At 40.8% G+C, this 13,215-nt stretch overlaps 1 protein-coding gene and 1 long non-coding RNA gene across 5 annotated transcripts in view; one reads left to right on the top strand and one right to left on the bottom strand.

Moving 5' to 3' along the window:
* The window catches only part of LOC122983846, a 372,841-nt gene that overhangs the window by 77,743 nt on the left and 281,883 nt on the right, over window positions 1-13,215 (top strand). The window contains exon 2 of the long non-coding RNA XR_006403776.1: window positions 1,996-2,004. This is a non-coding gene — a long non-coding RNA (uncharacterized LOC122983846). The remainder of the gene's footprint in view (window positions 1-1,995; window positions 2,005-13,215) is intronic.
* Window positions 1-13,215, bottom strand: part of fat3a (FAT atypical cadherin 3a) — a 255,590-nt gene that overhangs the window by 71,594 nt on the left and 170,781 nt on the right. For all 4 annotated transcript variants that reach the window (XR_006403773.1, XM_044353986.1, XM_044353987.1 and 1 more), the window contains exons 8-11: window positions 9,781-10,056; window positions 8,046-8,256; window positions 5,203-7,931; window positions 3,729-5,100 (exon numbers count right to left, since the gene is read on the bottom strand). Coding sequence is in view for 3 of the 4 variants with exons in the window: in XM_044353986.1 (XP_044209921.1) it covers window positions 3,729-5,100; window positions 5,203-7,931; window positions 8,046-8,256; window positions 9,781-10,056 (4,588 nt within the window). In the remaining variant the exon portion in view is untranslated. The remainder of the gene's footprint in view (window positions 1-3,728; window positions 5,101-5,202; window positions 7,932-8,045; window positions 8,257-9,780; window positions 10,057-13,215) is intronic.

Below are 13,215 nucleotides of genomic sequence, written 5' to 3'. Positions count from 1 at the left end.
TTGAGTGTGTGGTGCAAAAAATACTTTAAAGTGGTTAACTGGCCTGCTACAGGGTGTGGTAAGAACTTAATCAGAGATGTGAATTTAAAATCACAGGAATGTTTGCTGAAGTTGTATATGGGTTACACACATAACTTTGAGGAGTTCGAAATCAGGGAAATAAAACAATAAAAGTCCATTCATTCCTGTTGCGGTCCTTCCTCTGCAGCTGCTTGGGTGAAAGTGACGAGCTAAAGGCCCCATACGTTGACTCTCGAAACTAATTGGTCAGGCATCTCAAGACAGAGAGACTCATTGGTATGGCAAAAGAAACACATGCACATCAATATTCATGATTACTTTTGCATTGAGCATTTATGGTTGAGGGCATATATTTGTGGGCATATAGAGGGCTGGATATGAGGCTGATCCACGTACACATATTTCCAGGTGGGCTGTGATTTGTAAAGGGAAAAATATATGTGCATATGGCACAGTTTTAGAAATCTGAGTATTTTTTGCCGCATATCAATTTCAGCTTTTGTGTGCACATACACTTTTAGTATGGATCCTACACACTGTTTTATAAATGAGATGACTGGACCAGATGGATTCCCAGCAGAATACTATAAGCATTTCTAACACATACTTTCACCACTACACCATGATCGAAACAGCTACCCCCATTTTAACCCACTCAGACCAAACAGGCTTCATCAAAAACAGGCACACTTCTGATAATATCTGTAGACTATTCAATTTGATCAATCTATCAAAGCAGACAAAAGCCAAAACAGTGGTATCATTAGATGCCAAAAAAAGCATTTGACAAAGTAAGTTGGACATTTCTATTCAGTACTCTTTGCAAGTTCAGTTTTGGAGAGTCATTCATCCACTGGATCAAAATTCTTTACACCTCAATTATAGCAACAATAACCACATATGGTATCACATCACAAAGATTCACACTTCAGAGGAAGCAGACAAGGATGCCCACTCTCACTTTCTTTATTTGCCATCTTCATTGAACCTATCACTGCAACAATACAACAAAGCAATAACATTAAAGGAATTCAGAGTAACAACTCACAACATAAAATCAGTCTTTATGCAGATGACATATTATTGTTTTTACAAGACCCCTACACGCCATTACAAGAAGCTTTTAATCAAATTAGCAACTTCTCTGAGATTTCAAATTACACAATTAACTGGAATAAATCAATCATACTCCCTCTCTCTGAAGATGCGTGGGATTCTGCAACACAAGACCCATTCCTGCCCTTTCACACTGGAAACATTAAGTACATGGGTATTAACATCTCCCCCGGGCTGACAGACCTTTATAACCTCAATTACACCCTACTATTAAAAAAGATACAAGATGACTTCAAACAATGGACAAATCTCCCCCTCTCCCTAATAGGATGAATTGCAACAGTTAAAATGAAAACCCTACCTCAAATCAACTATCTATTCTCTATGCTTCCCAACTTCCCAACAGACAAATGGTTCAAATCTCTCGACTCTTTAATCAGCCACTTCTATTGGAATTTTTTTTAAAAAACCCAAAAATGTAACTTTCAGCATCACAGAAGAAAAAATGTCAAGGCGGCATAGAAGCACCAAACTTCCCACTACTTCCTACAAATAAATTATAGTACCTTGTCAAATTGATTCAACAACCCAAACACAATAACTCATGGATAGATTTAGAACAAACCCAGTGCAAAAATATCTCAATCACAGACCTAACTTTTAAACCCCAATCAATTAAAAAACTCAACCTCATCAAAAATACAGTAATCTCTACAACTCTGGCAGCCTGGTGGAAAGCTAACAAAATCACTAAATCATCACTAACACCCTGCAAGCACTCCAATTTGGCACAACCCTGACTTCATGTCTAGCAACACTCCCATTCGCTTTCCCACATGACAACACAAAGGAATCATTCACCTTCATCACCTACTTGAAAATAACCATACATTTCCAAGTTTCAACATAATAATCCAGAAGTATGGAGTTGGGAGACATCAGCTCTTTCAGTACCAACAACTTAAAGATAAGATTAACATAACCTACAACCCACTCAACCCCTTGAAACTAGGTGAAGAAATCATGAAGATCACAGACTCAAAAAAAAATCTCTAAACTTTATAAACTATTATCCAACTCAGATGACCTCAAAATGTGAAAATGACCTGGCTATCCTTCCCAACCCCAACTTCTGGACACAAATCTGCAAAAATACCTTCTCTATGATGAGTAACACAACTTATAAATTATAAAACCATCGTCCATCAAACTACCAACCATCTCAGACTGGGCCCAGGTGGCTGAGGGGGCTCAGGGGCCTGACTGGTTTAGACAGCTTGGTGTCTGAGGGCCTAATCCCCATTTAACCCCCCTTCAAATAGAAAGATGCTCCTCAGACCCAAATGAATGGAACCCTCCTGTAGGGGTGAGGGCTGTTCAAGAGGGTATGTGACTTGCAAAAAGCCGGCAACAGTCTATGGGTCTGGGAGCAACCTAAAGCAGGAGAGAGCAATGAGAGCAAGGAAGGGAGAGGAGGATGGAAAGGGGAGTATAATAATTTAGACATAATAAAAAAGAGAAAATATATATATATATATATATATATAATTCTGCCCTGGCCCAGTTGTCCTGCCCCATCCTCGTTTCATCCTGGTGCCCCTCCATCCTTGGGACCCAACTGGAGATGCCCCCCAACAGTACTGTAGCTTTCTTCTTTCTTTTCTCTTCTTCTTCTTACCCACTTCACCTACCCACATTAACACACACACACACACACCTACACATATGCATCTAGTATTAAGCCAATATTTTGTTTTTTTTGTCTGGTCCTGTTGCTTCTCTCGTTTTTTACTTTTTAAAAAAGACAAGCCTATGAATTTTAACATCTATTCAGGAGACAGAAGAAAAATCACTGCATCTGTCATCAGATATGATGCAGTCTTTAATGTTAATTACTGGGTAAATGTCACGAGCTGTTGAATGCTATTCAGCCATGAAAATATTATCAAATTTCCTTGCCTGTTTCTCAGTCAGGCTTGGAATTCTGGCATGCATGCACACATCCTTTGGAAGCAAGCATAGAAAATGAGCGAACTGTATACTGAACCACACCATTGATTTAGTGTACAACTTGTCTCCTCATGTTTATTCATGGCTGTAGCAATTATTTGGACATTCAGAATACTAACAAGTCTGAGGACTGCTGTATCTTCAGTAAAACACAATGGTAGATTGACATTAGACAGATGGGCCACAATACATAGCCCACTATCTCTGGGAATTACGTTGATATTGGCAGATTCCCCACCTCACAATTTATGTCTAATGCCAACTTTAAGTGCCAATACAGGAATAGTGTGTCCTTTATGTAGTGAGGTGGAAATTAAAGGTGTGGAGGTGTTGAATGAGCATGTAGCATGTCTGTTCACATCTCATCAAAGAGCTTTAATTACCATTTACCTTTTCATAAACTACAACCCTAACCATAACCAAGTTTCTTAAGCATACTTTAACAATAGTTTGCTCGCCATAACCGCAATCTGTCCCTAACCTTAATCATACTTTACTTACCATTCACAGATATCCTAGCAGATATTCTATAAAGTGATTATTTACAACCCTTAGTCATTGAACATCACAGAAATGTATATATTTTCTGGCAATAGGGTTTCAATAACAATAAAAGTAACATCCAAAATCAGAGTACTCACCAGTGATGTGGTAGCTGACTTGTCGGTTAACAGCAGAGCTGTCATCATCTCTGGTGTTCAGCACAGCCACCACCTCGCCTGGTGGGTCACTCTCCTGAACTGAACCAAAGTAGTGTTGCTCCAGGAACCTGGGTGGGTTATCATTGATGTCTGACACTGCCACTGTCACAGTGGTGGTACTGGAAAGAGAAAAGGTCTCACCAAGGTCTGATGCTACCACTGTGAATGTGTAGGATGGATTGGATTCATGGTCCAGGTCCTTGCGGGTGGAGATCCAACCTGTGTTGCTATCAATGCTGAAGGTGCCAACCAGAGTGTCTGAATCCCCTTCTAACTGGATTAAGGCCCCAAGACTATATGTTACCTGGCCATTGGCCCCTGAGTCTGGGTCTAGTGCTTGGATTTGAATGATTCTGGTTCCAATTGACATTCCCTCCATAACTATGGCTTCATAGGAGTTGGCCTCAAAGGCTGGTTTGTTGTCATTTAGATCCAATACTTTGACCTCAACATCAACAGAAGTCACAGAATCCAGTTTAGCCTGTTGTACAGTGGCAGTGACTTTGAAGTGGTATCCTTTGATAACCTCATGGTCCAAAGGCTTATCAAGTTTGATCACACCTGTATCTTTTTCTATCACAAACACCGTATCTTGGTTGTTTCCTCCAGTCTCTCCATTAACCAGGGCAAAGGTAGCAGAGAGCGAGACAAATCCAGGAGGAGTGTTGAGGCGTACTGTCCCTATGACTGAACCTAGGGGGGTGTCCTCTTGCATACTAAATAAGTACTGATGTTGGCTGAAAGAAGGAATGAAGGCATCTGGAGAAAGAACATGGATGTAGACAGACACTAGAGAGTGGCGAACTGGATTGCCTCCATCAACAGCTTTCACAAAAAAAGATAATACTGTGTTCCTCAAGTGGCTGAAGCTGCCTTTAGTCACCATCCAGCCATTGTCAGGGTCTATCTCCAAAATGTCTACCACAGGGATGTGTGCCTCACTGTAGAGTGAATATGTCACTTTGGCATTAGTGCCATCATCAGGATCATAAGCCTGAATTTGTGTCACCAAAAAACCTTTAGCCACATCAGATTTGACTGAAGCTCTGTATTCTGTGGCATGGAAACGTGGTACATTATCATTATCATCCAAAAGAGTAACTTGTACTGTACAGTAAGAGACACGTCCACCTGAGTCCTGGGCTGCCACTGTAAGAACTATGTCCTTATTGGTGGGGTCCTCACGATCCAGCTTTTCTATCGTGATGATTTGACCACTTGCATCAATGCTGAACTGGTCCTTGCCCACATCATTAACAAAGGAATAAGTAATGTGACCGAACACTCCAGGGTCTGCATCAGTTGCCTTCACCTGGAATGAATAAAAAAATCTCTCAGTCAAAAGAGACACAAATATTTTAGAATTACAGTAACATATTATTGAGATCACTCAATGAATGTCAGTAGTACTTACCTGTATAACTTTGGTTCCCACAGCAGCATTCTCTCTCAGCTCTGCCTCATATATATTCTGCCCAAACACTGGACTATAAAGGTTGGCCCCCAACACCTTAACATGAACCTGTGCAGTGCTGGTGAAGACCCCATCAGACACTGACACATTAAGGCTGTAGACGGGTTCCATCCTTTGTTTACGGTGGCTGGACAATGTGATGATTCCTGTCTTCTTGTCCATCACAAAGTTCATCCTTTCATTCCCTGACAAAATGCTGTATTCCAGCTTTTCAAAATCCGAGCTATCAGCATCCAAGGCTTGGACACAGGTTACAAAGTGACCCCTTGGTGCTAACTCATTTACATATGCTTCATAGAGCAGCTGGTTGAAAACTGGAGGATTGTCATTCATGTCATTCACCACAACTATGACTGAAACTTCACTACTCAGTGGTGGGAATCCATTATCAGTGGCCCTGACAGTGAAGTCATACTTCGAGACTAGTTCATGGTCTAGCATACGCGCAGTCAGGATTAGTCCACTGCTACTATCAATGTGAAAGTGGTCTGTGTTGTTATGAGCATCTGAGAAGATCTGGTAACGGACAACATTGTTCTTCTCTGAGTCTTTGTCAGTGGCAATAACCTGAAGAGCTGGAGTTCCAATCATGGCTGTTTCAGACAAAACTACCCTGTAGGACATTTTCTGGAAGATAGGTTGGTTGTCATTTACATCCTGAACAAACACATCTACATCAACCTCAGCACGGGCACTGGTCAAATAGTCTGTTGCTCTGATGGTCAGGTGGTAAGACGATGCTACTTCATAGTCCAAAGAATGGATGACACTTATGACTCCTGTATCAAAACCAATGTCAAACTGAAGAGACAGATCTCCATCAACAATAGTGTAGATGATGTTCTGACCTTCTGGACTAGTTGCATTGATACCAAGGATAGGTGTGTGCACAGCCACATCCTCATTTACAGTAACAGAATAAAATGATTTGTCAAAGACAGGCATGGCTTTGTTGACTACTGTGATGGGGAACTCAATAGTAGAGGAGAGAGGTGGAAAACCACCATCTCTGGCATATATCACCATCTGGTATTCAACATTGGACAAGTCAGACTCAAAGGCCCTCTTGAGGCTGAGACTGCCTGTTTGACGGTTGATCTCAAAGTGACCATGGTCATCCTTGAAATAATAAGACACCTCTCCATTAATCCCTTTGTCACCATCTACTGCCATGACCCTGAAAATGGGTGACCCTGGCTCAGCTTCTACTTGAACAGCTGCATAATAAGGCAGTCCAACAAACACAGGGGCATTATCATTGATGTCCTCCACCTGGACTCTCACCATAACTCTGGCAACATGCAGACGATCATGCTCCCTTCTTGCCTCGACAACCAGCTCATAGAACTCCTGCTCCTCACGATCAAAGGGTATACCGGTGGTTTGGATCACACCAGAAGTTGGACGCATTCTAAAGCGTGTACCAGCATTCAATAAGGTATACTTCAATGGCTCATTAAGACGGTTTCCCACAGCATTGACCACAGCCACTTTGGTGATATTTGATACATTCTCTTGAATAGAGGAGGAGTAAAGGCTATGGGTGAAGCTGAGGCCAGAGTCTAGAGCCTCTCGTACAAGAATGGTCACTAGAGCTGTGCTGGAGAATTTCCCATCTGAAACTTTGACACTGAAACGGAAACGTTCTTTGGAAAAGTTGTTGTTTTTGACAATTATGATACCATTGGAAGGTTTGATGGCAAAATGCTCCAATACCCCATCGGTTAGAGAGTAGATGAGCTCTGTGGGGACATCTTTGTCAGGGTCTGTGGCTGAAACCTGCAGAGCTTCTACTCCCACATATGTGGGGAGAAGCAGGACTGTTTCATAGGCATTCTGGGTGAATTGAGGTGGTGAATCATTTGTGTCAGTGACTTGAATTGTGACCTCAGTTGGACTGTCTGCTGTCAACTGTGGCCTGCCATTGTCCCTCACATGAACATGGAAGTGAAAGGTGGCAAATGTCTCATGGTCTAGATTAGCAATGGTTCTGATGGAACCAGTACCTGAGTCCACTGTAAAGAACATTTTTGCAGTGTCCTCAACAATCTGGTATACTAACAGAGCATTTTGGTTGCGGTCAGCATCAGTGGCCTTGATTACTAGAGGTGAGTCATCTGAGTTTAAGACCACACTGTTGACTGGTGCAGCCTCACTGATGCTGCCACGATAGTGAAGCTGCTGAAACACTGGTGGGTTGTCATTTTCATCTGTTACCTGGATCATAAGGGTAGCATTGGATGCCATGCCAGCCATGTTGGTAGCCTGGACTATCAGGGTGTAAGATGGTGTAGTCTCATAGTCTAGAGGCTTTTGAGTTGTAATCACTCCGCTGTACTGATTTATCTGGAAAACACGATCAGTGTTGCCCTGCTTAATATCATAAGTGAGGGTGGACTGGCTGACTGCACTGACTGTTGTGACAGAGGTCCCAACCACCACATTCTCTGTTATGTCAGCTTGGTACTCAGGCTGGGGGAACTTTGGGGCGGCATTGTCAGAGAGGGTGACAGCAATACGCACTATGGTAGTGGTGGACAGGAGAGGGGAGCCATTGTCTGTGACTCTGACAGTGAGTACATAATGGCCTATGCTGGACAAGTCTAGGTCACGTGCAACAGTTATGATACCCAAAACTGGCTCAATATGGAATGCATTTCCAGTGTTCCCTGGAAAATAAAAAAGAAACATAAAAAATATTATCAATGTGGTAAATATTTTAAGGGCAGTTACCTAAAGGGTATAAATATTTCAACATACATTTAGGTGTCAAGGGTGCCCACCTGCTTCAATGAAATAGTGTAGCTCTGCATTCTCGCCTTTGTCTTTGTCAAGGGCAGTGACTTGGACCACAGCTGATCCCACTGCTGCAGACTCATAGACTGAGCCTTCATACAGAGCACTGGTGAAGATAGGTACGTGGTCATTGATATCTTCCACTTCTACCAGCACTCGAGCCAGGTTCTTTCTGTAGGGGAACTCTTGGTCCTTCACCTGTGGAGAGAAAAAGAGTTAAAAAGTTATTGTCAGTGCTGGAACTCACAAGTTGTATTTCTTTAATGTAAGAGAAGAGGTGGTGAATTTGAGTCTTTGAAATTGTTTCAATTTCCCGATGTATTGGCTTTTTTGTAACCACAAATATTAAGAACATCATCCTTAATGGTCATCATGAACTCAAAATATATACACATACTCTGCATACTATGCAAAACCAAAGATTGTGGAAAATATATAATCATTCATTTTAACCACAAATTTAAAAAATTAAACTTTAAAAATTCCATGTGTCAATTTTAAATTTGATTAAACAAAAACATCATCACACTAAAACTTGCCCTAAAGGACTTTCAGTCACCTCTGTGAATGTATTTCTCCAAATTTCTATAATTCAGACACATTTCTAATAATAGGAGCTTACTACTGGATATGTAAGTCTGAGCAAAATCATCCTCTTTATTCTGATGAGGTGTAGATACTGCCTCTCTGCTCAGTGTAATTAGCTTAATTGCTAAATAATGAGCTCAGGTAGAGTGAGAGCACAGACAGCAAGATTGTCTCTCTGGCTCTCCTGCTGCTCTATTTATGAGATACAAGAGTAGAAGGCTCGGAAATTATTTCCATCTGAGAAATTTTTACTCTGAAAGGGCCCCTCTTGTTATGACCATTCAAGGTCAATAACCAATGAGAGTCTGACATCCACAGATATTTGACCTGTTACTTTGATTATTGAAGTTTCCTGATCTTATGACAGCACTTTACAGTTTAACTGAAAAGACTTCTTGATCTAGGCACTGTTTAACTTGGTGAAAGACTTTTAATTAACCTTGTTGTACTGTTTGAATATTTTTTTAGAATCAGTATCTTTCATTGGTCAGAGAAAATAACATTAGGAGGTAAACGAAAGAGACAGCTTAAAGCTTAAACTGTACTGCTCTAACAGTGGATAAATTTACTTGAGATATGGGCGGGTTAGTCTCTTTTGTAAAAACAATAATCATTACAACGAACATATTATAATGAACATATCCCAATGTTTGAGCGCAATATTTGTTCCAATTAGAACATTGGCCAATGAGCTATCATTTAATATTTACATATTCACATTTTCTTACATGACAACATATTTGACAAATAAATGTCTTTTGTTTACCCAGATGTACTGAAAATATCTCAAACTGTGATTCAAACCGAATTGTATCGAACTGTGAATTGTTTGTACCATTACACCTGTATTATACAGTATAAAATCTAAGTATAGCTTGCAGCTATAATTGCTGGTTGCTCTTGCCAGTCTGGAAACCATCAACAGGCCAAGGGGAATGAATAACCTTAACATATGACTGTAGTGTTATTAACACAACAATACAAGAAAAACTGGACTGCCTGTAAACGCTTACAGTTACAAACCTGCTCTGAGATTAAAAGTAGGAATAAAGTGGGAATTAGTGTGTTCGAAGAGGCAGAGTATGTCACAGGGATGGTGTAACTTTTAGACCACTAGATCAAAGTGTGTCTTACCATGACGGTGAGGATGTGCTGGACGCAGGCCTCGTGGTCGAGCCTCTGGGTGGTGTAGATGGTGCCCAGGGAGGGGTGGATACGGAACAGACGCATGCTGCTGGGGTCTATGGAACTCTGCAGAGAGTAGGTCAGCCGGTGATGCTCATCACGGTCTGATGCCATAATCTGGACCACCTCTGTGTCAGGTGGTGTGTCCTCAGAAATGGTTACATCATAGGTTGGCTGGGAGAAGATAGGAGCGTTGTCATTGTTGTCCATAACAGTAATGTGAACCTGGATCATGAGGAGGAAAGATGGAGAGAAAAAGAGGAGAGGGATGAAAGAGAACATCATTGACTGAGTTGTATTTTCTTGTTCTTAATGAGCAGAATACGTGAAGTGACGTTTTGTAGTTACTTTCAGTAACATTTAATATTGGCAGTGAACATTTTGTAGATCCGGTTTCCTACAAAACATATTTGCTAATGCAGATTAGTTGTGTGGGTGTAATTTTTAGGAGACATGGCTGGGGAATCAATTCTCAGGAACCTTAATTTTTGTTGTTGGGCCAACAGCCATTGTTGCTCATCTACCTCATCTGCCAACAGTGTTGGCAGATTAAGAAGTTCCTCTACAATTGCAGGAAACAACAGGATGACGTGTTTGCTTGTGTTTGTTTTGTCACTAACAACTGATGTGCCCTCTTTAAAAAAGAATGAGTAGTCAGTCACTCCTGCGTTCATAACAAGAAAATGTCAGACCAAAATCAATTTATTTCACGGGAACTGCTGCGATCAGAGTAGAGCAGAGGCAAATTCATATATTCCTTTAGACTCTGATGAACATCCCTCATATCACTGTACTGTACTGACTATCTGTAGTGTTAATGGAATTGTGTAACAGAACATATATTGTACAAAAATGAAGATGACTGAATGTGTCATTGCACAGACTGCAGAAAAGCCATGTGGTGTGTTTGTGGTTCGTGCATGTCATGACTCATAGACAGTTCCTGAGTCACAGATGACTGGTGATAGGGCCCAGCGTGAGTCAGGAAAACACAGGAGGAGAGGCAGAGACAGACAGGTAGAGAGGCAAACAGAAGAGACAGAAAGACAGGAAATGAAAGTAGTAAGTGTAGATTGAATTTTATCAATCCCTGTGGGACACTGGGCTGTAGCAGTATGACACAGCAAAGGAAAACCTAAAATAAATGAGAAGAAAGTTAATGATGGTTGTATAAATGTACAGAAGCAGGAAGTTTTTCCTACCCCATTGTAGTGTCAAAATGTATTAGCGGGATTGAGAGGGATGTACATCAATAACACTTGATCATGGTCCCAATGCTGTTTTTAAAAAACTCATATTCAGAACATACTCATGACAACAACTTGCACAGACAGAAATTGGCATGCCAGGAGTGAGAGGAAGTAGGTCTGGGGAAAGTGATGGGCAGGCTGTTGCAAGGAAGGGAGGCATACAAGGGTGACAAATGAAAGGACAAACAAACATAATTGTCTTGAGGTTCTGCCCTGCCATAGATAAAGCAGAGGTTTCAAATTATAGTCCAGCGATTTCACCCACTGATAGCGCCACAAGACTGGACCTCATATGTGATCATATGATCAGGGCAGAAGGATGTGAAAGGATTTTTGGAGCGTATTTTGAATAAATTAATAAACAAAACTCTGCAGCAAACTGATCCTGATGAGGTGTGATTTATGTCACGTTTATAAAAACCACAGTGTTTTTATTTCTGCATGAATCAAAAAGCCTGTGGTAAAAAAAGAGAAAAAGAAGCACTGGAAATCTGGTGAGGGGAGCCACATCACAAATTCCATCTGGGGACAAATTCCATTTCTGAGGTGTATTATCCCTGCACTGTAATACACTGTAAGCTGGTACAATTTAGAGACACCGAAGCCTGAAAAATGTGAGTTAACTGAACTTAAGTTGAATAATTAGTTCAAAATTGTCTCATGAAATTGTCTCAGAAAATGTAAAATTAACTGAATCAAGTTAACTCCACTAGAGAAAAGTTCGATAAACCTTAGGTATTAAGTTGAATCAACAACTGTTCAGTCATGTTGACAAACAGCCAGATTTGCTTTCCATTTACCTTTTCTCAGTTTAAAGAGTCAATTTCTTATTTGTGACAAAAATGTTACAACTGTTTCTGCTCCTATTGGAGCCACTTTGTACCAAAGTCCGTAAGAATACAGCATGTGAGGCTACTCTCAGTGACCTTGTTAATTTCAAGTGGATAACCTTCATCATTATTTGTATTGTTTTTATTATTATGAAAAGAAACAACCATGACTTGTCTTGAAATTACTTGTTGTTTGTATTACAGACAAACAGACACAAAGTTTCAATCATATACATTTTCTTCTAACTACAAAAAAGAATTTCTTTAAAAACTTAATTTAATGAGTTGAGTGAAGGAGTACATTCATTCAGGCAGACAAGTTCACACGTGAAGTATGGTTGGTGCGGTGAGTCTGCATGTCATAAATCTTGGGCTGCATGCAGACATGGACCCTTGGAGATATGGGCAGATGATGTGGACATGGAAAGTATAACTTAAGCTAAATACATGACATGCACATCTTTTGGTGTGGGGGAAAACCAACAAAAATATCAAGTCCCTGCTTCAAACCCAGAACCTTCTGGGTGAGGTGACGGTGCTAACCACTGAGCCACTGTTCTGACTATAGCCCTGCCAAAATATACCGACTGAGCTCCGTAAGGATTACAAAGTACAAAATAGCTGCAGGAGCATCAGTTTGGCTTGCTGGGGAAAAAAGTGACAACACTTTACACACACACACACACAAACAGAGAAAAAGGATCCTGAGATTTGTACTGACTCATATCCAGAGAAAACAGAAAGAGAAGTGGAGGGAAACAGGCGGCGAGTCTAAATTTAAACCCTGCTACAGCAGTCAGCCTTCTGTTGCTCAACTGTGGACACTTTCCCTGCCGGCATGACGCCATGCTGACTCTCCATCTGGGAACCCTCTTCCCATCTTACAGGTGTGTGTGTGTCTGTATCTGTATGTGCTTGTGAATAAAGAATTTGTGTGTGACACTCAGTGAAAAGAAATCATTAAAACCAACTTGGTTGGGAGGTCTTAAGCACACAACTCTACAAGCTAACTAATAATGCAGTCTTCTAAACCAACCACCCAAATCATAACAAGCAACATCATATGACCAGAAGGACTTGACAACAGAGGTGTAACACAGGAAACCCCAAAGAACACAAAAACACAAAGAGTCCAAAAAACAACAGAAAGTGACAGAATCTCTCATCTCTCTGACACAATGTCAACAGTTAATTCAGTAAAAGCTTCACAAATAAAGGATTTCAACTCTCAGTTTGTAAAGGCGCTTCTCTTTTGCAAATTTGCTTTCCATCCTGTCTGAACAGAAGGTTTTTAAGTTAATGTA

This window comes from Thunnus albacares, chromosome 6 (assembly GCF_914725855.1).
Source record: "Thunnus albacares chromosome 6, fThuAlb1.1, whole genome shotgun sequence".
NCBI classification, from domain to species: Eukaryota; Metazoa; Chordata; class Actinopteri; order Scombriformes; family Scombridae; genus Thunnus; species Thunnus albacares.
This window is presented reverse-complemented; position numbering and strand designations above follow the sequence as displayed.